Source organism: Varanus komodoensis, unplaced genomic scaffold, assembly GCF_004798865.1.
Source record: "Varanus komodoensis strain SLA01 unplaced genomic scaffold, ASM479886v1 scaffold88, whole genome shotgun sequence".
NCBI lineage: Eukaryota > Metazoa > Chordata > Lepidosauria > Squamata > Varanidae > Varanus > Varanus komodoensis.
Window position 1 is genome coordinate 1,263,659 of NW_025336576.1, and position 27,832 is coordinate 1,291,490.

General features: G+C 60.7%; 1 protein-coding gene across 1 annotated transcript; it reads right to left on the minus strand.

The window, feature by feature from the left end:
* Positions 1-3,833: 3,833 nt before the first annotated feature.
* Positions 3,834-17,994, minus strand: ADD2 (adducin 2). Its single transcript, XM_044417473.1, has 14 exons — positions 17,812-17,994; positions 16,302-16,437; positions 14,410-14,561; positions 13,597-13,677; positions 12,798-12,947; positions 12,061-12,204; positions 11,714-11,812; positions 10,831-11,007; positions 9,451-9,708; positions 8,394-8,513; positions 7,669-7,758; positions 7,272-7,428; positions 6,927-7,055; positions 3,834-4,164 (listed from the first exon to the last, which is right to left on the minus strand). Exons 1-14 carry the CDS (start codon positions 17,992-17,994, stop codon positions 3,851-3,853), a joined length of 2,190 nt encoding a protein of 729 aa, XP_044273408.1. The 3' UTR covers positions 3,834-3,850.
* Between the last annotated feature and the right edge of the window lie 9,838 nt (positions 17,995-27,832).

Here is a 27,832-nt window from a genome sequence, read left to right on the forward strand (position 1 = left end):
TTCTCGGCAAGGCTGCCAAGTCCGTTCCTGGGAACGTTCAGGGTGCATCGCAAAGTCAGGCAGGCAGGCAGTCTTTTTAACAGCATGTTTGCGGTCGTGGCAGAAATACCGAGCGGTGACTGTGGGGGAGCTGCTGGCCAGGTACCATCCGCCGCCACCCCGTTCTGCAGCACAGGGGTCCTGCCTTTGGAGCCCCCTTCACTGATCAAATAAATCGCGCCGTCTGTGGAGCCAGCGGGTTGGCTGGGATTGCAGGGACTCTGGAGGAATGTGGTCTAGAGCATGAGGTGTTCAGACGGGCCAGTGACACAAAGCCCCCAAAGTCCCCCAGGGGATCATCTTTGGGAGGCGGAAACCACATGTGCAGAATAAATATTGTTTAGCAGAATTAGCTGCTCTGTGGAAGCACCATGACACAGAGATGCTGGACTTCTCCAGCCCCTTACTCTGCTTTTAAAAAAATAAATAGCATGTCTGAAAATATCAATTCTCTCTCCTCCTCTGTCTCCCACAGAGAAAGAGGAGGAATTTGGTCCTGGTTACAAAAGGAAGTTGTTCTAAGCAAAGCACCAGTGATTGCACGGGCAGCCCTCCCGCCCGCGTGCATCTGCACGGACGTGCAGGTGGGAGAAGAGGACACCCTCCCAGCGTGTCCACCCTGGGAGGGTGTCCACCGCTGTGCAGAGACACGGAGACCGGAGCTGCACCTCCGCGGGCACGCAGTCCTCGGGCATTTCAGGGCGTCTGGAGCAGCTCCGGGATGGGCGTGCCTGCCCCGTGCATGAGGGGCAACGGTGTGCCTTTGAGCCGAACCTCCAGCACTTCGCGTCGGGCGATGCCGATTTCGAGGCCCAAAAGACCCAAGCACGTGCAGGCGCGGACTGTGCCTTGGAGGGAGAGGCCTGGGGGGCAAGCCGTGTGCCACCTCTTTACTGCAGGAAACCAGGGGGCTCGTGGGAAACTAGCGCAGCACCAAGGCGGCTGCTGGGGGCAGGCACAGGGAATCACATGGTGGCGGCTGGCCCAGCTTTTGCAGGAAAGGGGCTCCTGCTTCCTTTGGAGGAATTCTGCTCGCTACTAAGAAAGTATTTCCCGTGTTTCTGAAAGGGAGATTGGCATCCGAGTGGGCCCCGCGTGTGCAGCATGCCCCCCCCCCCCCAACTTTAATGTGTGCTGTGAATGGTCAGAATGCAGAAGGAATGGAGCACTCCATTTCCCAATCCAAAATTAGAGCGATCGGAGCAGTGCCTAGTTGTGTTTCATCGGCACTCTGCAAAAGAGGGCGCTCTACCCTGCTTCCGGCTCCGCGGCTCCTTGGAGCTCCGCCACCTGGCACAACCAAGCAGGTGGCTTCAGGATCTGGGGGGTCCAAAAGGTTATACTGAGGCCCCCTGGCCAGTGAGAGAAAGCGATGGCAATCAGGGAGATGGAGAGCCGACCTCGGCCAGGCCGGGGCAGCGGCTGGTCTGAGGATCGCAATCCTACACACTTCTGCTCAGAGGCAAGTGTCCAGTGGGGGCTTACTCCCAAGTAAATGGTGTAGGGTTGGAGCTACGTCCCGCTAGGCGGCGCCTTCTTTTTGGAGAACTCTGGCTGATTCTTGCCGATATAACAAAAAGGCTCTCCGTCCTGCAGGGAATTTCATCCACACGGGAGCAAGCAAACAGGTCCTTGGCTGGGACCACAGAAGGGAGCCGGTGGCTAAAGCCCCCTCCCGCTCAGGGCCTGATGTGGATTGGGGCCTCCACAGCTGCTATTTACAAGGAAAACCCCTTGTGCAATGGTGTCCTTTAGTCTGGCCACAGCGCTGGTCAAGCCTAAAGCTACACACAAGTACAGATGCGATCATCGGGGTTAGGGAAGTGATGGGAGCGTTGCAGCCCTCCCTGGCCTTCAGGCAGCCCTGAGTTGCCCTCGCCCGCCTCTCCCTTCCCTTGCAGGTTCCCAAGTACAGTAAACATGATCGGGACCGCCTGGCAGCGCTAGCCTGCATCTGGAGCTTGGGTTGGGGTCCACGGAGGACCTCGGAGGGCGTCCTCCCCCGACAACCTCTTTTCCCCAGAGGCCACCAAGCCATCGTGCAAAGGAAAGCAAGTCCAATGTCCCAGCCAAGCTCCTGTGACATGCAGGCTAAAACCCCTCCAGCTTTTCATTGCACGGCCTCTTGATATCCATGCCACGGAGAAGGCATTCCTCTGGGGGATGCGCGTTCCCATCGGAGCTCTTTCAAGCAATGCAGTTACAGCAAATGTTATCATCACTTGTGGAAACACCTCAGGTGTGACAATAATCCTGAACAGTGCAGAAAGTGAACGATTACTTCTGCCAGCTTTGCTTCCGAGTGTGAGGATTATTCATTAATCTTGCTGGCAGTGTGCGGGTTCTACCATTCTAGACTAGTGGAGCAGCACTTACGTGACCGACGCGGAGTTAAATCTGAAATGCAGGGCAGAGCGGACGCTTTGGCCTTTCCCCGGCTGCCATCCGCCTTTGGTGCATGCGGAGCCATGCGCTTCTCTTGCAGCGAGGGCTGGGCGCGGACAGGGGGGATTCTGCCTCTAAGGGCAGCGGGTGGCAGGAATCCGGCAGGCGGGCTCTGGTTCTCGGAAGGCAAGCGCGGGAGAGTGTGGCTCTGCCCGAGCGCTGGGCCAGGTCTTGGATCCATGTGGCCCCAAGCAGATGCGATCACAGTGGCTCTCCAGCCCTGTTTCCCTGGGGGTCAAAGCATCAAGCGCCGGACAGCACAAGAACTGCTCTACTGCTGAGCAAAAATGTCTGTGTCTGTGTGTGTGTGTGTGTGCACGCACACGCGTGTGCACAGGGGGCCAGGGGACAATGAACTTGGTCACGTTTCAGAATTGACAGGTGCTTCCCGAAGAGAGGGGAAGAGTGAATTGGGGAGAGGACGCAGGGCGTGGGCTGCCCCAGAGATGTGGGTGCTTGAGTCAGAAGACGCAAACGGTGCCGTGAGCGCGAATGGACGTGTGGGGCAGCCCTCTGGGAACGCCTCTCGCGCAAGCCCCGCCGCGATGACCTTGCCCATCGCAGTGAGATGGCCGAGGAGGGCTCTTGGTGGATCGCGCTCCTCTTGCTCCTGCTGCCTGCGAGTCGCAGCGTGATCTGCTACGCTTGGGGTCCCTGCCGGAGCCCCGGCTCAGTGCCTGTGGATGCGGCAGGTGCTGGTCACAGCCCCCCCGCCCCCCGAGGCGTCTGTGCCACCCTTTGCCCAGAAAGGCGATCCACAGGTGCCCAACTTTGATTCTCCTCTAGGAAATCCCAGCTGCAAAAGCTTTGGAAGTTTGGAGCCATTTCTGTCAGCAACGAAGGGCGGCAATCGGAACAGAAAATGCAGTCCTGCATCCCCTTCCGTCGGCCGCTGGCCTGAGTCAGGCACCAACGCTCTGCAAAATTACAAAATTATTTCCGACAGTGGCCCCCTGGGAGCCTCAGGCGGCCCTGGAAACATTTGGCCACGGGTTCAGGGGCTTGAGCGTCCATGCGGCGAGACAGACTCCTCTGCAGAGGTGGGCGCGGAGGGACGGCTGGCTGCCCATCCCTGGACATCCTGTGCCCTGCCACAGCTCTCTGCATCCCTTGATGGGGGGCCCCGGTGGAAGAGGCGGCGTTTGCACATTCCCAGGAAGGTCTCCCCAGCCTTTCCCTGGAACGTCACACAAGCGGCTTCCTGGAGGCGAGCTGCGCCAGGGCCCCCCACCCTTCCATCCGGCCTTGTCCGCTGCAAAGAGGCGCGCTTGGTCCGTGGCCCCCGTGTCGGTGTGGCTGCGGGGCGGGAGCAACGAAGGCGTGCAAGGAGGGGCGGAAGGCGCAGCGGGGGGCAGGCCGGCGGCCCTCAGGACTCGGCTTTCTCCTTCTTCTTGCTCTTCTTCAGGAAGGAGGGAGCGCGGAATTTCTTCTTCTTCTTGGAAGGTGACTTGGAGGGTGAGCCCTCAGGGGACACCGGCCCGCTGGTGACCGACTCGGTTTTGTCCTTGGGGGGCTCGGGGTCCACGTTGGTGCTCATCTGGCTGATCCCTTTGCTGAGGAGATCCTCGATGGTTTGATCGTCGTCTTTCCCGTTCATGATCACTGCTTCGCGCTCGGCCTTCTCGTCCTCGGCGGCGGAAGGCTCGGGGGGCACCTGGCCGCCCTCAGTCTTGGAGACACCTTTCCGAGAGAAAAAGGCAGGAGGCATGAAGGTTTGCCAGCACCGAGTCTTGGCCTTTGCTGGGGCTGATGTGCTAGAGCCGTCGGAGTGCCGAGCATGCGCAGAGGGGCCAGGGGCCAAGCCTGGCTGAGGCCAGGGTTATTCAGTGGCACTGTTCACGGAGTTGCTGTGCAGGGAGAGCCTGTGGCTCCCTGCACCCAAGCTCCCTGGAGGCACAGTGGGATGAAAACGTAACAGAAAGCATGTGGGTCACAAAGCACGCCATCCAGAGGGTGGAGAGCCAGGATGGATTCGGTGGAAGGAGCCGCACCTACCTTGCAGCAGAGCCCTCGGGGTTCAAAGCTGGAGGGCAGGCTAGTGTTATGGCAGAGGCGAGGCAGGGCCAAGGTGGGCAGCTTACCTAAAGCAGGGTGCAGGACCTCAGGCGTGCAGGCCACGCTCAGCCCCCGGGGGGCACAGTCCAGCCTTCCGAGGTTCCCCCGAGGGCCACCCTTTCCCCGCACCCACCGTTCAGTGGTTTCCCAACAGCCCGGTGGTTTTTTCTCCATTCTGAAAGGCTGAAGCACTTCCTGGGCAGGAAGAGTGTTAGCTGAAACCAGCCTGGTATCGGGGGCATTTGCCCCGTCCCTTCTGGCCCACCCACGGCTGCAACTGCCCCCCACCCTCCTCCAGGATGGAATGTGCCCTCGAGGTGAGAGCGGTGCTGCAACCCTGGCAGGGAAGCATCCCGAGAGCCTCCAGCAGATGAGAGCCCAGCCAGAGCTTCCCTGACTCCTAGCTTTGCCGCTTAGCCTGGTGATGCACCAGCGCGGGCACCTATCCTATCGGTGATGCTGTTCCTAGGACTCGCAGTAGCAGTCGTTCCTTTCCGCAGCGAAAGAGCCCCGTGGAAAGACCCGAAGGAGCACGGCCCATGAAAGGACGGCAGCAGCCGGGGCTCTTTGCCAGCCAGGGGGAAGCCGCTGGCCCCAGGGCAGCGGCGGGAGGCTATTCCTGGGGCAGCGGATCGTCTGCTCCTTGCTGATCTCCCCGTCCTGCACCGGAGTCGGTGGCAGGACAGGTTAAAATTACGTCGCCAGGGAGGCGGCTTCCATCGGGGCAGCCCCGGCCTTGGGCGAGGCGGTTGCCACGTCTTGTCACACTACCCTGGGGGCTTCTGCTGCAATTTGGCTTCTGCCGAAGCCTCGGCAACACCGAGAGGACTCCGAGGCGAAAGCACCCGCGAGGCCAGGAGCCACTGTCTCTCTTGGCAGCCGCTCTCCAGGGCTCCCTGCTGAGCCCCCCGCCAGTCCCTCCGGGATGTGTAAAACTGGGATTCTGCAGTGGTTCCGCGTGTGCAGCCGACACTCCACCAGGAAGTGCAGCGCACAAGAGCTCCGGGATGGAGTTCCTCTCGTGCCCACGTCATGCAGCTGCAACAAGGACAGGAGGCTGCCTGGAAGACTCACTCGGCCCTGAAATGGCGCTAGTCCACAGTGTTCCTCCCCCCGCACGGGGTAGCTGAAGAGGGAGAAAATGGCCTCTCTATACTTACTAAAGTGACAAGTATTCAGAATCGGAGGTAACTCCTTGGATGAAAGCAACACATGGAAAGAGAAAGGAGATGTTGTGGAGACAGACATGCCAGACACAATGAGGCGCAACGAGACGACAGCAAACACACACACGCCACGTCGCCCCACCTCAGCAGCCACACTGGGCCTCGGGCACCCCCTTCTCCCCCACGGAGCCAGCTGCACCCGACCCTGCTGGGTCTGGGGGCAGGGAACCCGGCCCCGATGCGACACGCGCCCCGCAATCGCCCCAGCGGGAATTTTCCAGGCGCGGTCGCTGGGCGGTCACGGGGAACCGCGTGCCGCCCAGCGGCTCCTCTCCTCCCACCGGCAGCTCCCTCGGCCTCGCTTGCGCTTCCCCTCCTTTGGGGCGGCAGCCACGGAGAGCCAGCGTGGTGGGGTGGGGGGCGTGGGGGGGGCCTGGGGGAGCCCCCACTGGGGGATGGTGGGGCAGCCGCCCAGCGCAGCCCCGCCTGGCACGCAGATTCTCATGTGGGAAAAAGGGGGCCGGCTCAGCCCACCAGGTCCTCACGCGAGAGAAGAGCGGGATGCGAAGGCGATGCGTCAGGAAGTGTCTGCTCGCCCAGGCCAAGGCCGTGGCTCCCACCTGGCCTCCCGGTGATTCTGTGGGAAACGACGCCGGCCGCGGGTGCAGCGGTGGCACGGTCGCTGAGAAGGCTGGCACAGGGCTCCTCGGTTGGGGGGGCTGCCGTGGGGCAGGGTGCCGCCCCCCGAGGGATCCAAGGCAGCCTCCGGACCGCCACAGCTGCCCCCATGCCTGGGGTCTGCCTGCGCATTCTCCCGGCCACACGGCCACGGGAAGCCACGGCGGTCTGGCCGCCCCCCGGCACTGGCCGTGTGCTCGGCGGCGTCCACAGGAAGAGCCCGGCTTGGCCCGACTGGCCCAGTGCTCTCCCCCGGGGGAGCCAGCCGGACGGATGTCTCATCTCGGCAGAAAGCCTGCAGGCAGGCGGAGGGGGAAGGCGGCCTCCGGTGCTTGGCCTCGCTGCGCAGCCTTCGGGGCCCACGGACCAGAGGCTGCGTGGACCACGGTGGCCGCCCCCCGTGGCAAGCCCTTCCGCAAAGGCCTCTCCTCCAGTTCCAGGAGCTCTCCTTCCTCCTTGGGCAGCGGGTTACCGGCAGGGATTTGGGGGAGGCGGCGGCGCCTTGAGCCTGGGATCCGTGGAGGCCCCACCTGTGCCCCTTACCTTCCGAAGACTTGGAGGGTGACAAGGGCGGGCTCATTATCCCGGGCTTCGAGGGACTCTCTTCCGTGGGGGTGGCCCCGGTTTCGGCAGGAGACATCGCTTCTTCCTCCAGGCCGGCGTCCTTCTCCCCTGGAAGAGCGAGGGAGGGGTGCGGCATCACAGGTCAAGGTGAAGTGGGGTGGGAGCAGGTGCGGGGGCCGGGCACGTGGGGTGTCTGCGGACCCGCCCCAGGGCTGCTCCCGGAAAGAAAGGGGGCCCCCACCCCGTCCACCAGCCTCGTGCTGCAGCCGCCCCCTTCCGGGCCTCCGCAGCACTGGCAGCGTGGCAAGCAGGCCAGGCGTGTACCGTCAAGGCCCAGCTTCTTGCTCTCCACCTCCTTCCTGTACTCCTCCAGCTCCTGGTCTGTCAGCTGGCTGAAGGGGTTGGGCGTCTCCGGCTCGGGGGAGCCCTCCGTGCAGAACCCGTCCTTCGGCTCGCCGTCCGCCAAGCGGCTCTCAGCCGACTGCAGAGGGGCAGGGGGTCACGACAGAAGCACGCTCCTGCAGAGCTCAGCCCCTCCGGGACAAGCGCTTGCGCCCGCCCCGCTCGCGGCCCATTCGGCAGCCGTGGGGTCTCCCCACGCTGGTGCTCCCGACAGCCCTGTGAAGCTGAGGGAGTGGGGAGGGGGCCAGCTGGTGTGGGGCCCCAGGCAGCTCCGGGGTCTCCGGCCGGGCCTCCCCCAAGGCCCCAGGGTGACACGTACCGGGCTTCTGCTCTTCTCGGCTATCACACTGGCCAGCAGCTGGGACTGGGGTCCCGCCGACTTCACGTCTTGGCGGTTTTGCTCTCGAATCTGCAAAGAGGGAAGGAAGAGGGAGGACGCGGTCTGCTCTGGAGGCCGGGCCAGCACCTTCCAAGGGGAGCTACCTGTTCCCAAAACTACTTGCTTGTTCATTTAGCAAATCTGCATAAAAGCCATCCGTTGGCATTACGTTGTCTGGGTGGCTGTTACAATAAACATGTCAACAGCATTCATAAAACAATGAGGTTAAAATATTATAATAAAGAATCAAAATAAAGCACAGTATATGCAATCGGGCAAACCTTAAATTAATAGAATTAGTTATTTTAAGAGTTAAACTAAAATAGTTCTTAGTGCCCTCTCAGGCCCCCATGGGGTGGGGGGGACTCCTCCCCGGCTTCACAAAAGGGTCCCTCTCACCAGGAATTGGCTTTCGAGCATCAGCTCTGGTTGTCTTTCTGCCTCGCCTTTCCTCCAAGGGGCTCCACGCAGCACACAACACTCCTGGGAGGTGGGCCGGGCCAACGGTGTGGCTCTCACAGCTGAGCAGGACTGGGACATGGGCCCCCCAGTCCACCCCTCTGCCCCAGCCCTCCCTCCTGCAGCTATGCAGCCATGGAGAGGGGAAGCTTCCCAAGGGAGGGCTGCTGAAAGAAGCTGGGGGGCACGGGGGGGGGGCACTGTACCTTGTTCCTCATTTCCAGAACTTCCTGGGGGTCCGTATAGAGAGGCACAAACTGGTTGGGGTTTTCAATTCGGATCGGCATTCCACTGCTGGATTTCTCCACCTCATCAGCTTTCATCCACTGTGCCACAGGAAGGAAAAACAGGAAATGAGAAGAAACAGAGAAACCGAGCAAGTCAGAAGGGGTCTCCTGGGCCATCTAGTCTGACCCCTGGCTCCACCCAGCTCCGATCATGACATGCCTGCCAGGGGCAAAGGGGCTTCGGTGTTAAGCCAGCGAGAAATGTGGGGAATCCTTTGTCCATTTGGTGGACAAAATCCTGAACAAGGGTCCAGTCCAAGGATCCCAATATTTTAAGGTCTGGCTGTTATTTTAATATGGGTTTTATTGTCAGAAATTGATTACAATGCTGTGCTTTCTTTTATTTTTCGTCTCGCTATTAAACCGTCCTGAGACTTTGGCAAGGGATAGTCTAAAAAGTTCTAAACAAATAAGTAAGGGGGCGTTGGGGGCCTCAGCTGTGGAACCGCACTTGTGCAGGCGTGGGCGAAGAGTCCGCACACTGCCCGCTCGAGCCATGCACGGTGCTGCTCGGGCCACGTGGCCCCGCTCCCAGGCGGGGGCCCCCTCCGCAGCCCGTGCCCTCGGGAGGAACGCACAGCAGCTAAAGCGGACTCCTCTGCCGTGGCGGCGGGAGGATTTCCCGTTTCCGCCCTTTACCTCTGCACCTTGCTTCCTGCCCCAGCCAACTCAGAGCCCGGTACGGCAACCAGGTGTGCGGGAAACGCCAAGCGGTCCGACCCCACTCAAGCCCCCATAAGCGTGCCTCTTTTAAAGGTTGCAAAAGCAGCAATTAAACTGCGATTCTGAGGCTGACTGCAGGGGCTGCCGGGATCCACCATGATGCAAAGGGCAGGCTCGCAAGGAGGCGCCACGCGCGGGTCACGCTGCCGGGTAGGGGGACCGTCCCCCCTGGTGCAGCCACGGAGCCCGCACGCCCCGAGGCCTCGGCGCGCGTCGGGAGGGTGTGCGAGGAGAGGCGCGGCACGGCCCTCACCGTGGTTTTGGTTCGCTGGCCGCCCGCGCCGCCCTGGCTCTCCTCGGCGACGTTGACGCGCAGGTAGGTGTTCGGCGTGTTCAGCCAGCGGGTCTTCTCCTTCTGCTGCTTCTGGGCGTGCTGGCGGAGCGTCAGGGGGGGGCCCGCCTCCTCCTCAAAGACAAATGCCGTGACGGTCGCGGGAATCTCCACTTCGCTCTTGTGCTTGGCCTTCTCCTGCACAAACGGGTAGCGGTACGCATAGCCCGTCCGGTAGCCCTGTTGGGAGAAAGGTTCCCCTTGAGCGTGTACACAGCCGTGCGGCTCCCACGGGCACACCGCAGGATCAGGGCAGCGATTTCAAGTCCCGGAAATCCTGGCTCTCATTCATCCCTTCTCAAGTGTCCAGTCCTCACAGCCGTCGATGTATGTGTGTGTGTCCGTGTCCCTCCTATGTTGTTCAGTTGCAAAGTCGTGCCTGACCCACCGCAACCCCATGGACAACATTCCTTCAGGCTCTCCTGCCCTCCACCATCCCCCAGAGTCCACCCGAGCGCACACCCACCTCCCCAGGGACCCATTCAGCCACTTCAGTCTCTGCCTCCCCTTCTTTTGCCCTCAGTCGTTGTGTGCCCTATACAAATTTTAAAATCAATCCCATTCCCAGTCCCGACAGTCTGCCAAATGCAATCTTAGTGAATCTGATTTATGCATCCAGTACTGGTCAATTGGCTGTGAAAGCTGGACCATAAGGAAGGCTGAGCGCCGAAGGACTGAGGCCTTTGAATGGTGGTGCTGGAGGAGACTCCTGCGAGTCCCTTGGACCGCAAGGCGATCAAACCGGTCAGTCCTAGAGGAGATCAACCCTGACTGCTCTCTAGAAGGCCAGATCCTGAAGATGAAACTCAAGTACTCTGGCCACCGAATGAGAAGGAAGGACTCCCTGGAGAAGAGCCCGATGCTGGGAACAATTGACGCAAGAGAAGGAGGGGACGGCAGAGGAGGAGGTGGCTGGATGGAGTCACTGGGGAAGTGGGTGTGGGGTTGGGTGGGCTCCGGGGGAAGGTGGAGGGCGGGAAGGCCTGGGGGAGTGTTGTCCGTGGGGTCGCGATGGGTCGGACGCGACTTCGCGACTCAACGACACATTGGACGATGGGGGCGCTGGCAGCTCAGGGTGCTCGCCAACATTCTGGCTCAACCTTTTTTTGAGAGAGAAAAGGGGTTCTATTGCAGCTTGAAGTTCTACAGTTGCATCTATCCATTGTTAGCCGTGGCAGAAATACCAGGAACAAATCTGACCAAGCTGAGCCCCCGCCCCGGCGCCCCTCCGCGTGGCGTTCCACCATCAAGGCGCGCCCCTCCACGGCCGGGGGCCCCGCGAGGCGGCCCGCGCCCACCTACCAGGTTGTCCAGCATCCGCATGAGGGCCTCGAACTCGTGCTCTCCCAGGCGGCTCTTCTGCATGGGTCCAAAGGTGCTGCCGGCCCACCGCACCGAGCCCGCCTCGTGGGGCCGGTGCTTCTCCCGCTCCAGCACGATGAGGTTCTCGGCCCCCCCGGCCCCAGACAAGGCCGAGATCTGCGGGCAAAGCGTGGTCTGGAGGAGGGGCGGGGGAGCGCGGGGCCCGCCCGGCTGCCCGCCCTCTGCCGTCCTCACGCACTGGGGGACGGCGTGGAGGAGGGTGCGAGCCCCTCGCCGCCCCCCTGCGCAGAGGCCCCTCCGGCCGGTTGTGGGTGCCGCTTCGGGGACTCCACAGACCGTTTGGCCAGTGATGACCAATATGCAGGACGGGCGGCAGGCGCTACTCTGGTCCTCTTCTCTAGCAAATGCTCAGCTGCTCTGGTCTTGATGGTCACAATTTATTCTGTTAGGTTCATATCCTGCCCTTTTCTTTTTTAAAGAACGCACAGCAGCTTGCTGCCCCCTCCTCCTGGGCACTCCATCTTACCCCCCCCCCCCCAGCAGCAAGGGCAGGCCATTCCTAAGTTCACCCGGAGCCGGGTCTGGTCCTTGCTCAGCCATGGAGCCAACTAGGTGACTCTGGGCCACTCCCAGCCCACCTCACAGGGTTGTTGTTGTGAGCATAAGACTGAGAGGAGGAGGAGGATTGTGTAAGCTGCCTCGAGTTCCTTCAAAGGAAAAAAGAGCAGGATATAAATCTGATAGATAAATGTGTGCTTATTTGTTTCGTTAGGCTCGATTATCTCGAGGGACTTCATGATGAGTGGACCGTGACGAGGACCAAGGCTGGAGGCTGCCGCCCCCACCTTGCTCTGGGACCCACCTGGACTTCACAGGCTGCCTGGAGGTGGAAGACCTTGTAGAATGCCTCCTCCACGGTGTCTCCCAGGGCCACCAGGCCGTGGTTCCTCAGCACCAGAACCTGCCAAGCGAAGCAGCGGGGGAGAAGGGCAGAAAAAGGGCCTGGCACGACTGCACAGCGGGCTGACCCAAGCACCTCGCAGCCCTGCATCCTCCTCCTGCTCCCGGTTGAGGGAACGCCGCCCCTCGGCTGCTCCAGCCCCCTTCGGAGGGCCGGATGCCAAGGCGGCCCCAGCCGCTGCTGCGCAAAGGGCTGCGGAGGGCCGGCCGCGATGCCCCCCGGCTCGCGCAGCGTCTCCCAGGCCTCACCTTGCAGGTGGGTCCCAGGCACTTCTGCAGCTCGATCCTGTCCGCCTCCTCCTCCATCTCGCCGTTGAAATCGAAGTGCACCATGTCCCCGGCCAGCAGCGCGTCGTGGGAGATCGGCAAGAGGCCGAGCCGCATTGCAGACACCTGACGGGGAGACAGAGAGACTCAGCCCAGCCTCCTCGCCATTCCTCGCTCCGATATTCCGCAGGAGGATTCCAGCCAAGGAGGCCGAGCATCAAGCGGCTAAAAGCAAGGCTGCAACCGCACCATCCGGTCGAGTTACACAGAACTCGTCATCCTGGAAAGGTGGCAGCTGCTGGGACAGTACATCCGCGAGGGGAGCAAATGCCAAGCGGGTCCGGTTAGACCAGCCGATATTGGGAGCGATGTGCCAATATCAACAAGGGCGGTACTCGTCCTTCTTCCGAGGGGGGAATTTAGTGCCACTCGCAAGAGTGGAGTCAGGGGAGCTTCACAGCAGTCTTTGCCGCGATACCCTGGTCTTTCGGCAGGTGGAAACCCTCTGTAGGATGGTGCTTTGCCTAGTCTGGAAACTAGAAACGAAAATAAAAACGAGAACAGCAGAGCTCACCCTAACTCCAACCCCCGCCTGGCCCCAGGCTGGCTGCTTCTCTGTGAATAAGCAGCCTCAGCCCCCCCCCCCCCCGAGGTGCCTGGGAGGGAGCTCGACCCACAGTCCCCGCGGCTCTGCTGGCCAAGCAGGTGGCGTTGCTTACCGCGGCCGTGGCCGAGGTGCGGAGATGGACGATGCACCGCACGTCGGGCCGAGCTGCGTAGATGGCCGAGTGCAGGCTGAATCCACACGCGTCCATGGGGAAGCTGGTGCTGCCCTGCTCCACCACCTCCCCCAGGATGTTCACCTTAATCTGCAGGCAAAGGAAGAGAGGTGCTGCAGAAGCACGGCGGGGGGGTGGAGCCACTGGGGGGCTCGTGGGGCAGTGCCCCCTCCATGCACAGTGCCTGGAGCTGCAGGGGCAGGCCATCCCTCCGCAAGCGGGCCAAGACGCATTCCTGACACTGAAGGCCCCACACAGGAGTCTCGCCTGCCGCTTCTCTGTATGAGTCGCTGCACGTGGCTTGTCTGCTGCTAACTGCCCCTGCTGTGACTCACTGACCCCGTGAAATTGCCTGTCCCCAGCAAAGACTTTGCACATCTCACAGTCACTCCTCCAAGCTTGCCTGCTTCCACTCAGGAAAGGATCAGGTAGCAGTAGAACCCGTCCCCAGATGCACTGCCTGCTGCATCTCTGTGCGAGTCCCTAAAAGGGGTGTGCTGCCTAATCTGAGATGCAGCTTGCTAGACAAAATGCTTGTGAGCACTGCGAAAGGCTTCAGTAACATTTGTAACCCAGATGCAAGCCCTGCACCAGACAGGGGCATGTTCGCTGTGCAAACGCCCCTCCGCGGCAGCACAAGCAACCGGACAGTACCGCGAGCCCTGGGATTTCCTCGGGAGAGAGGCCTCCACATGAGGCACAGGGGTCTCCCTGCACACCAAGAGCCCTGGGTACTCACCAGGCTGGAGGCCGTCACCTCGTGGCAGGAGAGGCCCGAGGGGCAGACCAGGAAGTGATCCTGCTCCTTGCTGACTCGGAGCTGCACGAGAGGGAGATGGACATGCCGTGCCTCCCCTCCTCAGGGAGGAGGCCGGGAAAGGGCATGCCAGGAGGAAGGTGCCGGCTGCCGAGCCAGCCCTCCCCGGCACAACGCAGCCCTCGCCGTGCCACCACTGGGAAGCCACGTCTCCGCGCTCACCTGCCCTGCACGGATGCGCCCACCCCTCACCCATCTGTACCGCCCATCAGACCCGGCCCGCTGAAGACCCGCTGCGACTGGTGACTCACGGCAGCCATGGCGGGCTGCGCTCCCGCCCACCGTGATGGCTCCAGCCCGTGAGCTCAGCGGCGCCGTCCTGGGCAGCTGGGGCAACCCCCGAGCAGCAGAGCTGGGCCGCCGTGCCCCGCGAGGGTCGCTCGGAGCCCAGGGCGGCTGGCACCTCGGCAGGAGCGAATGCCAAGAGACAGCGCTTCGGTCAGGTCCCACGTGACTCTTCCGGTGGTTCTCGAGGGATGGCCGGCGTCACGCCACCCTCCAAGAATCACCGAGGAGATGCCCGCAGTGGGGCACAGGGCCACCGCCGCCCAGGAGCCCCGGGGAAGCCCCACCGCCCTGCCGAGGAGCCTTCCCCTGCCGCCGCGGGTGCAGCCAGATCGGCCTTCAGGGGAGCCCAAGGGGCCCAAACGGGCTGAAACGCTCCCGACGCCCGGCTGGGCTCCGCGCAGGCGCTCCAGCAGCCAGGCAAGGCGAGGGTGTGGGAGGGGCGCTCACCGTGACGTGGCTGCCGCTCAGCTGTGCCCAGCCGTAGAGCTCCAGCAGTCGGTAGACGCTGGCCACCTTGCAGCGCATGAGCCGCTCCCCCTTGGCCAGCGAGGCCGAGTCGGTGGCGTGGAGGTCATTGATGGGCGTCACGGCGGAGACGTCTGCGGGCGAGCGAGGCAGGTGCTCGGACAGAGGGCCGGGCCGGGCCGGGCCGGGCCGGCCACCCACCCTGCTCACGGGCCCCGGCCTGCCCGCCGCCCTTCCCGCAGCCCGGCCCGCCACAAGGGCCAGTCCGGACTTTTCACGGATGGCTGCCCCCTTTGCAAACCTCTGGGAGCCTGACGAAGAGGGCTGGTTGACACAGAGCATTGCTTCGAGGCCAGTAATGGTGTGCCAAACCGGAGAAGAAATGCCACTGATGATTTATTTGGCCGTTTTGAAAAACATCCAAGCCGCTTTTGGAGGTGGCAGGTTCAAGCAGGAACCAGTGGCGGGAGAAAGCAGCCGGCTGTTTCCCACTCCTCTCCTGCTCGCCTTTTGGCTCACTTTCCCTTCCTTTCAGCCCCAGGTGAAAACCTGCTTGTTTTCCCAGCATTTTAATAGATTAACTTTTTAACTTTAGTGCTAATGGTGCACGTTATCCTGAGCTGCGGCCACGCCACTGTGCCTATCCAGCCGCAGTGCTGGGGTGTCCTTGTTCTCTCTTCACAGTTGGTTGTTTGTGTGTTTCTAGCTTTCCTTAGCCACCCAGAGAGCCCCCGCAATCCGGCCGTGCAAAATGAAACGAGCAAGCAAGCTCTCCTGCCCCAGCTGCTTCATCCTCTGACAAGGACAAGAGGCAGGCTTCGTGCGCTTTGCACATGGACAGAGTTCCTCCGTTTGCACTCCCAGCCAGCAAAGGCTTCTGTGCGCCCCCCTCCTCACTCAGGCTCCCAGCATCCAAGCGTCACCCTCTCCTTTGCCTGGGAGCGGCGGTGTGTGGGGGCACCCCTGGCTGGCCCTGGCCCCCCTGCCCTCGCGGAAGGCGGCGGCAGCGCGGCAGCCCTCCCCGCTTGCCGCCACCCCATCACCGGGCCTGTGCCCTCCCCCAGCCGAGGGGACCGGGTCCGCACACACCCCACGGCCACCTGTCCGCAGGAGGCATGCAGCGCAGGCCGGCAGCTTCCCGGCCCTGGTGGGATGTGGAGGGGGCGGGGCTGGGGAGCCCGGGCCCTGCGCCCCCGAGGCATTCCGTGGCCTGGGGCAGCCACCGGCTCTCGCGCCTGGCGTGGGGCAGCCACGCTGGGTCCCAGCAGTACCTGAGCCGGTGAGCTGGGGAGGGAGCCCTGGGATGCGACTCCCCCACCCGCTCCCTCCCAGGGCCGGCTGAGCGGGCGCAGCACCAGGCCAGAGCCCAGCGGAGGCGGCGGGAGCGTTCCTGGCCAGGGCTTCGGGTGGCTGCATGGGGCGGATGCAGCCGTCCGAGCACAGGACACAGGGCTGCTTGGCCTGGCCCCGGCCCGGCCCCTGGCCCCGCCGGCGCTTCGGCGCATCCTTCAGCGTGACTGCATCGCTTGGAGCCAGCGCGGAGGCGGCAAGCGCCTGGGCCTGGCTTGTGCAAATGCCGTGGGCGAGAGGAAGACCCGCCGCCGCCGCCAGGCTCCCCGCACACCGAGGGACTAGGGAGCGAGCGGGGTGGCCGGGAACCATGTGGTGCGAGCAGGAGCGTGGTGGCTGGCGTGGCTGCAGAGAGAGAGGGCGCCACCGGCGCAACATGTAAAGGGGGCCCGCCCCACACAGGGAAGTTGGGGGGCGGTGGTGCCCTCGGGTGGAGGCCAGGAAGGGGGCAGGCAAGCGGGGAGCGCGTGGGCGCCCTGGCCTGGCCACGCCGGGGAGGGCCCCTTCAGCAGGCGCCAACATACTCAGGGGCGAGGTGGGGAGGGCCGAGCAGGTGGTACTGGCCACGAAGTCCGCGATCTGCCGGAGGGCCCAGATGTTGGAGTTGTTCCCCTTCTTTGTCTGCTCCTGGATCAGGGTCTCCAGCTCCTCCCTGAAAGACTGAAACAGGAGAAACGCACCCTCACCCGGAGGCATCCCATCCTGTCCCCACTGGCTGCGGGCGGATGGCCCCCCGCTCTGTGCCTGGCTGCTGCGGCTGCTCAAGAGCAGGAGGGGGATGGGGCAGGCCGGAGATCCACGTGGGGGCCGCGTGTGCCTCCATGGCGATGCAAGAGCACGCGCTGCGGGCCAGCTCCGCTTCGCGGCCGCTGGCCCACTCGGGCTCCTCCCAGAGGAGGCCGGTCCACCTGAGAACATTCACGCTCGCGGGATCTGCCCTGCCTGTGCTGCATGCACACATGAATGCGGGCTTCGCTCTGCACACTAGAAGCATGCGGCACGGGAGGCACCTTTGCAAGCAACACGTTTGGGAACGCCTGGCCGGTGCCTGGCCGGTTCATTCATTTCAGTCACTAGAAGCCATGAGCAGGGCTCCTCAGCCTCCCGGGAGGCCTGGAAGGGGCTCTTCCTTGGGCAAAGGGAGTCCTGAGCGAGATGCCGGCGTGGAACAGCTCAGTGGGAACTTGTTGAGGAGTTTGTGGCTGCATCTGGGAACCTCTGTCCTCCCGCAAAAGCCAATTAGTGCAGCGATGCCAGGGCGCCTGCTGGTCTCCGAGGGGCAGGCGGACCCCCTTCCTGGCTTGGAGGGGACCCATCAGCCCCGCCCCACCCACGCAAAAATCTCCCTCTGGGTCGGGGAATGGAGCATTCCTGGTTTCCCCGCAAATGATCTTGGTTTTGGCAGCCTAATGTCAGGAAACGCTCCCTAAATTATTTAGCGACGAGCCAGTTCGTGGCTGTTATTTTTAACAACTGTGAATCAGCAGATGCTCCGTGGCTGAGTGTTGGAGGCGGCCCGGAAGATCTCCACCTTCAGCCTGCCCTGTTCTGGAACGCACGTCCACACGTTATGAACATTATTGTATCAAGTAACGTGGCTTGATTTTGTGTCGCTCCACTGTTGATCTTGTATCGGAATTTGCATTTGCTATGCGCAAAGTATTGCGTTTGCATCGATTTTATATTTTTGCTATTGCATAGTTTTAATTCCATTACTGTATCTTGCACCTTGTCTTGCTGTGGGCAGTCCAGGGAGCCCAATGGGCCATGGGAGGCATACAAATGTAATGGATCAACCCATCAGTCAATGAATCCACAAGCATGAAGCCAGAGGCTGCCGGCCGGCCTGCTGCGGGAACCCCGTGCCAGGAGCGAGAGGCTCCGTGCTGCCCTCTGATGCGAAGTGCTGAGCCCAGGACTTTCCGCACATGCAGGGGACTCTGCCACCCGCGACAGCCCTCCCTGCCTGCCTGCCACTGAGGAGATGGCGCTGCCCCCGCCCAGGCCCCACGCCATGCCGGCGGGGCGGCTCACCGGGCTGTGCAGGATCATGGTGACCCTCTTCTTCTGCTCCATCAGGTTGAAGTCCTGGCGCAGGTCGGCGGCCATGTTCCTGACGCGCAGGTACTCGGGGTCGTCCTCGGAGAAGCGGTCGAAGTAGTGCGGGCTCTGTGTGGCTGGGGAGGAGGCCTCCCCTGGAACGGCCTCGCCGCTCATTTTCCAACCGGGGTCCTGCTGTGCGGGAAAGGGAGCAGGGGTCAGTGCAGCCCCCCAGCGCCGCCCGGGAGTGCATGTCACGCAGCGGGCGCCCGGAGCAGGGGGTTCTGCGCCACCCACACAGGCCGCGTGGAGAGCACCCCCCCTTAAGGGACGCTTCCCACTGCCTGCCTCCCCAGCGTGACTGAGGAAGTGATGCCTGGACGCCATGCACGCCTCTGGGGGAAAGCGCAAGGCCGGGGGGGGGGGGATTCTGCCCTGCCCGTCTCCTGGCCGTGGGCAGCGTGTGCTCCCCGCCCAGCTCAGCTCAGCCAGCGCCTGTGCCAAAACACGCCAAGAAGCCCCCCAGCCAGGGAGGCCTCCTCCAGTTCCTGCCCGCGCACACGCGGCTAACTGCAGGCTGCAGCCACAGCAGGGGCCGCCAGCATGGCTGCGCATGCGCCGCCTGGGTCCCCTGAGGGGCCTGGGCTGGGGGGTCACAAGCCGCTCCTCACATCAGCCCCAAAGCTGCGCCTCACATCCCTCCGCGAGAACCTACGCATCTTCTTTGCACCGAGTGCAGATCTAGCTCAGGATGGTAGGATCTGTAGTCCACAACATCTGCAGGGTGCCAGCCTGGGGAAAGCTGCGCCTGGGGTCAGCGTCGGAAACCAAGCGCTCGCCCGTCGGAGCTTCCTCCCTGGGCGCGCCACGCCTGCGGTCCTGGGAGAAGTCCCTTCCAGACAGTGCGGCTCCTCGTCCAACCCCCCCCCCCCCCCCCCCCCGCTCGGCTCAGGAGTTTGGCAATTAATGCCAGAAGATGCCTCTCTGTGGCCCTTGGGGGATTTCATGCAAATCCGGGATCAGAGGGAGAGGGGCGGGTGCAGGCCGAGTCACAGCAGAGCCATTGCAGCGCTGCTTGGAAGGAACCAACCAACCAACCGCAGGGCCAGCGCTCCGGCCCCTCCTGCTCCCCACGGTGAGAAATGCACACTTGCAGCGGCGGGCAGCTGGACTTGGGCTGAGGCCAGGAACCGGGGCCGCCCCCGCAGTGGGAAGGCGCATGGCCAGCACATGCCACCCCCCTGGTTCTCCTTCTGTCCCCCACATCATGCTTCCCCCCCCCCGGAAGCACGCAGCACGGGGGGTGCAAACGGCCCTCAGTGCGCATGGAGGTGGCCAGCCCCTCCCTCTGCCTGGGAGCCCCTCCGCGGGGGCATCAGGGAAGGTCCAGGCTGCCCCCACCCCCACCATGCCAGTGAGCCCCTTTTGGCTTGCCGGCCCCAATCCCCCCCCCCCACCGAGAGAGACTGGGATCTCCTTTTGGACAGCCTCTCAAGGCACCCCAGCCGCACCCCAGAGGGGCTCCCCGCAGCGGCCAGAGCTTCCCTTTGGGGGTTTAATTTGGCCATGCTCGTCCCAGGCAAAAAGAATCCCATTAGACAGTCAGAGCTTCTCCTTCGTCCCGAAGGCTGCCAAAGCTCCTTTTCCCTAAGGGGGGGTGTGCTTTTGTGCCTTCCCGAGCACCCAGGGGCCGAGCAGGAGCTGCAGACGGTGCCCTAGCAAGTCAGCTGGCTGTGGGGTGCAGGGTGGGGGAGGTGAGCCTCTTGCAGCAAAGGGGGGGCCTCTCCAAACACCCTCTTCTGCATGTGCACTGGGGAACCAGTGGAGGGCATGCAATTTGGAGTCCCTTCGGGGCACAGTCCAGGCCTAGAATGAGCTGCCCTTGGCAGGGGGCACCCATGGGAACGGGTCCTAGAGGGGCTTCCACTCCCCACGCACAACAGCCAGTCCCCCAGACGCGTGCTACGGTGCAGCCGGTCGCCTCAGCCCAGAGACTGCCACAACCTGTGGGCAAGCTGCCCCTACAACAGCCCCGGGTGGGGGCGGTGAAGGGGACGCAGCGCCGAGGCCCCGACCTCAGTGCCTCTGAGCTGGTAAAACAGGACGGAATACTTCCAGAAATCCCAAATTGCGGTATGAACCCAAAGCAAAACCCAGCAGCCGGGCAACAATCCACACACGCAGCCCGCCGCCAGTGAAGAGCGCGAAATGCCTGGGGGAGCAGAAAAGGCTCGCCTGCTATGGCAGAAGAAGGAATCAAGGATTAAATTAGAAATGCTTCAGGAAGCCAAAGGGAATGGGGGCCTTGGTCTGCCCGGCTGGATGCTATACCATCAAGCTTGTGCTTTAACGTGGCTAAAAGAATGGATAACTCTAAGAAAAAAGAGCATTTTATATCTGGAAGGACATGATTTACAAATGGGATGGCATGCCTATATGTGGCATGAAAAATGTAAGCTATATGGTTACTTTTATGTCATTATGTTAGAAATTCATTGATGCCAGTTTGGGAGAAACTAAAGACAAAACTCTGTACTAAGTTGCCGAGATGGCTCTTCCCTGTGGAAGCTCTTGCGTACCAGAATGCTTTGAATTTTAATAAGATTGTGAGACATGACAATATTTTAGATAATTATGGAAAACTGAAGCTGAATCAAGAATTACAGGAACATGGTACTGATCTCTCTTGGTGGCATAAGATTCAAATACAATCGAGATATACTAAAGATTACAGAATGTATGGTTTTTATAAGGAATTAATAGCATCTGATCAAATGATTTCAAAATCAGATGAAAAAATGGTTAAAAGGTTGTATAACTTTCTTTTAGATATGAAAATGGTTGATGAACAAGTTAAAGAGACTATGATAACATGGGCACAAAACTTTGGATATAATATTGAGTTACAGAAATGGCAAAAGCTGTGGGAAAGAAATAGTAAGATAATTCTAGCATCTTCATATAATGAAAACCTTTATAAAATGTTTTACAGATGGTATATCACCAAATAGATTAGCAAAAATGTTCCCAAATATGTCAAATAGATGTTGGAAATGTAAACACAAACCTGATACTTTCTATCATTTGTGGTGGACATGTGCTAAGGCAAAAAAATATTGGGTTAAAATACACAAGCGGCTTGAGGAAATGCTGCATAAACTGTTAACATTTAAACCTGAAGTCTTTCTGTAAGGTATTGTTCCTGATAATCTTGATAAACAAGCTATATACTTGACTTTACCTACAACTACTGCAGCGAGGATTGCATTTGCTCAGCACTGGAGAAGTGAAGAGCCACCTACTGAAGAGCTGATTTTAAGAAAGATCTTGGACTGCGTGGAGATTGACTTTGTCTTTGAAGGAGAAGGAAGATACGAAATTCTATCAAACTTGGAGTATTTTCTATCATGGGTTAGAGAAACGGGACTATGCGTAGAAGTGAATATAGTTCTTAAATGTGAAAAAAAAGAGAGCGTGATGTCGACCCAGTATATCTGATGTCCTGAATAACTGTTTTTAGTTTTGGATTTATAGAGAAAATAATAAAATTTGTTTTAAAAAAGAAGAAAACAGGAAGGGCTCGCCTGCAACCGGAAAAGACCCTGGGCAGGTGCCGGTGCCATGGCAGCACCTCTGGGCGAGGCCGTGCGCACCAGCCCTCTTTCGCAGCCTCCTCCCACAGCCCTTGGGGCGGGTATTTACGGAAGGAGAGTCCTGCTTACGGGATCCGAAGCCCAGCACAGCCCTGGGACGCGTGCGGGCCAGATGGCCAGAGCCGGGCCACAAGTGGAGGCAAGCCCACAAGGAAGCCGCACCGCTCCGGGAGGCTCTGGGCCCGCTATTCCGCCAGGGCGTCGCTCCCCAGCCTGGCTCCCAGGCTGTTCCCAAGGCGTGCACTGCCCCCCCCTGGGGTTGCAGCAGCCGCTCAACCCGGCCTGGGGATTCTGGGCTGTGCTGCCCCACACCTGCTTCTCCTGTGCATTCCCAGAGCTCAAGGCCGCAGGACGGCGGCAGGACTGGGGCTGCAAGTTCTCTCGACACGTGCAGAACAGAATCCCTTCCGCTTGCTTCCCACTCAAAGGAAAAAAAGAAACCGGCATCATTCCAGTTGCCTAGCTACCCAGATGTACCATCCACCTAAAAATAAAGTTCTGGGTGAGATTAAAGGATGCTGGAAGCTAGGAAAACCTTCTGCCTTTTGAGCTGCTGGACGGAGGCCTGACTTCATGGATTTTTACCATGTCTAAAGTGCACCTTCACCCGGACACAGATCCACAGGGGATCTAAACCGCACACAGTCCTCCGAATTCTCTAGCTGCTTTCTAGAAGCTCACACACAGTCTACGGGGCTTCCACCCTGCCCTCTTGACAGTAAAAAGCTGGCATCTCAGCATGGCAAGAGAAACGTTCACCTGACGTGATGCGCCGGATTGAAGACGGTGGGTCTGGCGCAGCCGCCCGCATGGCATCTCCAAAGCCGCCCCGTCTTTCTTCCGCTCAGAGTGGATCTTGCTCGGCTCTGGCGAGCTGCATGTGCTGTGCATGTGTGCACCAGCACGCACCAAGGGACCAGCACTGACTCTGGAGGAGCACTCGTGCCCGGCCGGGAAGTGTGCCTCCGGCCGGCCGGTCTACCCACAAGCCTTGGCAGCCACCCCCTTCCGGCCCGGGTTACTGCAGACTCTCCAGAAATAAGGCACAACCCCGCTTGCCTAAGCTGGCAGAGCTTCCACGCACTGGCCTCAGCGCCTGGCCCCTGGGAGAGGCCCCCGGCCGGCGTTCAGGCCCAGCCGGCCCCGCCTGGCCCCGGCTCACGGCCACTGGGGCCCAGCAGGAGTCACTTCTCCAAGGCAGTCCCTGGTGGGCGCCACTCAGCCTGGCTGAGCGTTGCCAGGCGGTGGGGTCTTGCTGACGGAGGCCACAGGCTGCTGCGCCATCCTCAAAGGGCCCAGAGGCAGGACGCCACATCCGCAGACTTCTGCGCCACGCTTAAAAGCCACCAGAAATGCGCAGATGGGAGCCCCGCACGGGAGACAATGACGGGGATGAGGAGATTGCTCACAACACAACGCACGTTTCCGACAGCCGCCTTTCCAGGTCACTTCTGGAGGTCCGTTTTCCTTCAGCTGCGAGACAGACATTCTCCCTGCACCCCAGGAACCAGCACAGACTTCTGGGAGACTCATCAGGAGGAGCAGTCCTCTAGGTGAAGTGGTGCAGGTCCAGCAGACATGGCTGTGAGGTGCCATCTGGAAGCGGCATCCTAGGATTTCTTGGTTTCTTCTGCTGTTGGGGTGAAGCTGCTCAAATGACGGCCACAAGACGCGAAACTGTGAGCTGCAGCAGTTCAGCGTTCCCCTCCGTCAAGACGCAGTGGACTGTGCGGGTGCGGCACGGAGAGCAAGGTCCACCATGGCACCCCGGCCCATCTGGAGCCGTAGCGGACATGGCAGGCTGATCAGCAAAGGGGCTGGGGCAGGATGAGCAGCGGCTCACACAGCTTTAAAGCACACCCTGGTTGCTGCCTCGCCATGGGAACAGTGAGCGGTTTCTGGTGCTCAGCTTCCTCGGAAGGGATCATAATGTGGTTTCAGGCACATTTTTTACAAAACGAATGGATCCGTTGATTGAGTAGCCAAAGAGGTTTGGTCTGCACTGGATTCAGAGCAAAAGCAGCCGTTCCAAAGTGGGACTGCCCCTGCCGTAAGGGCCAAATATTGGGAGAGTACCAGTTTGGGGGCAGCTGAGTGCGGGCCTTGGAGCTGGGGGAAGCCTGCGGGAATCAGGGCGGGCGCAGCTTGAGCTGCAGCGGGTGAAGGGGCAGCTGGAAGAGAGAAAGAATCCATCCTTTCCCGAGTCGGTCTTCTTGGGAGGCGGCCTCTCCGGATTCCGCCATGCCTTTTGGCCGGGTGCTTCTCCAGAGGGACCGGACACCACTGCCATCTGGGACCGCTTTAGCCAGGCCTCAGAGCAGATTAACTAAATTGCCAAACAAGCGAGTGGAGCCAATAAATACAATTAAATGGTGCATCAATCATGCGTCTCTCTTCATTTCTGTATGTGCCCTGTGCCTGGCCTGGCTGGAGCTGGCCCCGACCGAGTGCAGGGCTTCCGTGCGCTCCTTTTTTCTGGGAGAGAAAAGCTGCAGTCTTCTAACGATCGCCGTCTTTCTAATTAGTCGACTGAGGAGGAAAGTTTGGCTGGCAGGGGAACCTCCCAGGCCCCTTTCCAAATGTACGAAACTGGCATTTTGCTTCCCACCTCCCCCGCCACAATCTACAGAGAGGTGCCACCTCATTTGATCCACGCCGACGTTTACTCAGAAGTAAGCCCTAGTGATTTCAGGAGCGCACACTCTTAACTGAGGCCTTGAAATCACCTGGGGCAGAGAAAAGTGCAGGGAATTAACTATACACACACTTTAGTTTTGCAGCGGTGAGAAAAACACTCCCGGTAAACTTGACGGGAGGCAGCCATGTCCAACGGCCATGTTAAATCAAACACACAGCTATTCTGATTGTTGGGAATGTCCTGCCTGGTGAACTTGCAGTATGATTTCTCAGCTTGCTCAGTGGCCTCATCTCTAAAATGCACCAGAAGTCATGGCGGCTGGCCATCCAGATCCATGGAGAAGGGGATCACTGGTGCTGTAGTCTTCCCTCAGTCACTGGGGAACATGGGTTGATCGGGATCTCCAGGGAGATCGCTCAGCCAGGCCTTCTGGCTTTCCTCTGTCACACAAAAGCCGTATCCAAACGAGTCCCCGCCTGCAGGGCTGCTAAAACAAAGCCCACCTGGCGGGTCCCACGAGTGCTGCCCTCCACAGGGAGCACGCAGTTCCAGGCAGCCTGCCCCTAATTCACAGCACAGGCCCTCCTCCCCTGCATCCCTGGCTTCTCCTAGCTCTGCCCGGGGATCTTAGGCCTCTGGCAAAAACGCGGCTTGTCCTCCCAGGCTCCGCGCCCCCTCCCCAGCAGGCTCCTGCCCTTTCCTGCCGGCGTTGGTGGGATTTCAGCGGCAGCACCTTCTCAGCAGCACTTTGGGGAAGAAGCCCAGGGGCCCCCCCAAAGGCAGCGGGGCTGGCTAACCACATGCTGCAGTGAAGTCAGACATGTTGCCATCCAAAGGCACATCAGCCCCTCAAGTCCGGGTCCCAAAACTGCTCAGCTGCTGGGGACAAGAAGCGTGTTTCCAAGGCTCCATGGATTTTCCCAATCTGGTCTCAAAACCTTGCACAAACGGATGCGCCCGCTCGCTCGTCTTCTCCTTCCCAGCTCTGTTGCAAGTCGACAGTCTCCGAGTCCTTAAGTGGCAGTTGAGATGAGCCGAACAAAGACGCTATGTGGGTCACAGGAACAGCGCTGTCAGAGCAGCAAACGTGCAGGGACTTTGTGCTGCAAAACAAACTCGGCGGAGGACACGGTCTGATCGGGTAGTTCTCCACAACCATCTCCTCTTCTCCTCCATCTCCTCTGTCTAGAACAGCTGCGACCTGCGACTGAGCAAATGCCCGGCCGATGATGGTGAGACCAGCTGCAGCACGCCTGAACTCCCCGGCTGCACAGGCCCACCGTGGGAGCAACGCAGGCGGTGTTCTGGGCACAGGGTGTGGCGCAGGGAAACAAGGCCGCAAGTGTGTGGCCCGGGGGGGTCAGCACTGTCCATCTGTCCAGTGGCAAGTCAACTGCACGGCTGGGCAAGCGCGCCGTCCAGAAGCAAGCAGCGGGGAGCCTTCCCACACGAGAGGCGGCTGGCTTGGATGGCAAGTCACAGGCAGGATCAGAGAGCAAAGCAAGCCCAGCCCCTCTGCCGCCTAACAGGCTGCCAGTTCCATCTGTCAGTGGAAGGGCCTGGCATTCTGGCACGGGCAGGGCAACCGCTCCCCAGCCCCGCACTTTCAGGAAGACCCTTCATACGCCCAGTTTCCACCCAGGCGGAAGGCAGGCGGCCGCCCTCTCCCTCGGAGACTCGATCGGCGCAGTGTGACGCTCTCGGCCCCGTGGGGCAGGGCCGAGCCCTTCCAGCCACACCAAAGTTTTCCACACAGCCGGCTGCTGGACGAGCCCTTCCTCACACCAACCAGGAGACTGGAGAGCCTGAGAGCTTAGCCCAGACAGGGCAGAGGCACGCCCTCCTTTCCGTAGCCGCTCAAGGGCCTCTGCGTCGCCTTGCTCGAGGGACCAGGCCAGCTGCGTGAGCTCTCCCGGGCACGCGCTTCTCTGGGGGAAGCGTCCACCACGTCCAGCCAACATCTGGGCCACACCTGGCTGGGAGGCCCCGCCCCTTCCTAGAGGACCTCCGGGCTTCATGCCCGAGCTTCCCGGCCAGCAGCCCTGCTGAGCTGTTGCATCCACTCCCTGGCGCAATTCACTCTGGAATCCTTTCTCTCGCTCTGCTTCTCCGGTTACTTTGTATTTTGCGATTTAACATGTCCGCTGCCATCAGCATTGTGGATGGGGAGCTGGGGCACAAATGTTGCTAACAGGTAAGCATTTTTTCTTCATAAATTGAGCCCCACAGAGTGGGCGTGCCTACCGCTCTGCCCAAAAGGAGGGCCACTCCTTGCACAAGCCCCTCCTCGTCGCACGGAGAGGCAACTCTGCCTCAGGGCGAAGGCCCACCTCGTCTTCCTCGGCACTGCCAGCTCCCCTCCGCACGCGTTACCCCAGCCTGGACACAACGTCCTCGCAGCCGCGTCTCCCTCGCTGGGCTTTCTCCTGGCAACCACAGTCAGGGCGCGCCCTTGTGGGGGCGTCCAGACCGAGGGCTCCCGGGGCTGCCCATCAGAAGACTCTGGGTAGCCATCCTGCCTTTGCTTCCTCAATGGCTTTTCTGTGGCAAGACAGGAAGGTAGACAAAGTGGTGGGAAACCCCAGGAAGGCTTCCAGCTGGGCGTGATTTTGCCTGCGCCCCCATAAGCTTCTGCAAATAAGGCAAAGCGCTTTCACGACAAAAGCCTCGTTGGAAGGCTTCTCATCTCAGCCCTAAGCAAGCAAACACATCTGCAAGCACAAGGGACGGCAACTTCCAGGCACGCTCCCTGGCAGCCTCTCCGCGCTTGACTGCCAGGCGCAGACCCAGCCTGCCCGTGGAACCATCGACGGGAAGTGCGCAAAGCAGCGTGCATGGTTTTACGGGGGAAACACAGGTGGGGGCTGGCTTGCGGGCAAGTGGCATGCCCCTGAAAAGACCTAATACCTGCCCGCTGATAAATACCCAGGCGTATTTCAGAGAATAACCTGATTTAATGGGTTCCCACCCATAATAAATGCCTTCCATATATAGAAAGGCTGGAATGGTGTTTTCCCCACGTAGCTTGCCAGATCGCTATTAAAAATTCACCAAGACGCCTCAGCCCATCTGTTCTGCCTTTGTCTGCAAAGCGAAAGGAGAAGGGAGGAGGAGCAAAGCAAGCATTGCCACAGCGGCGGCCTCTCCTCCGTGCCTGTGCCCGTGGACCCCGTGAACCTTCAAGCCAGCGGCCCAAGCAGAACCCCAGTGAATCCTGGCTGTTCCCATCTCTTCGGATGAGCTTCAGCCTGCAACGGATTTAACCAGCAGCCAGGAGATACCTGTGTGGAACCCCTTGTGCTTTTGGTGTGGGGGCAGCTGAAAGCGACATTTACCCCTGAGATGCTGTTGGCTTGGAAGCGGACCAACTCCTTGGGCTGAACTCTCCCTAAGAATTTGCAAGCTGGGACTCTCAATCGACGACGTACCACCTTTTAATGCCGGAGGTGGTACGGCAGAGCAATCCGTGCCTCCTGCTGCACATCTCCTCTGCTCAAACACGCCTGGAGCCTTTGAAAGCTTGAAAAACGAGGCTGACCAGAGACGATGCTGAGATGATGCCACTGCACCCAGAAGGCAGAAGCAGATGCACGCAGGTCTCTCCCTTTCGCCTCCCTCCCCTTGGGCCAGTGGCCGGCAATGCTCCATCGCTGCCTCAGATCCAAACACGGGCGTTTTCCTCACCAGAGATTGTGGTGGGAGAAGCCAGCGGAGTACTTTGGAC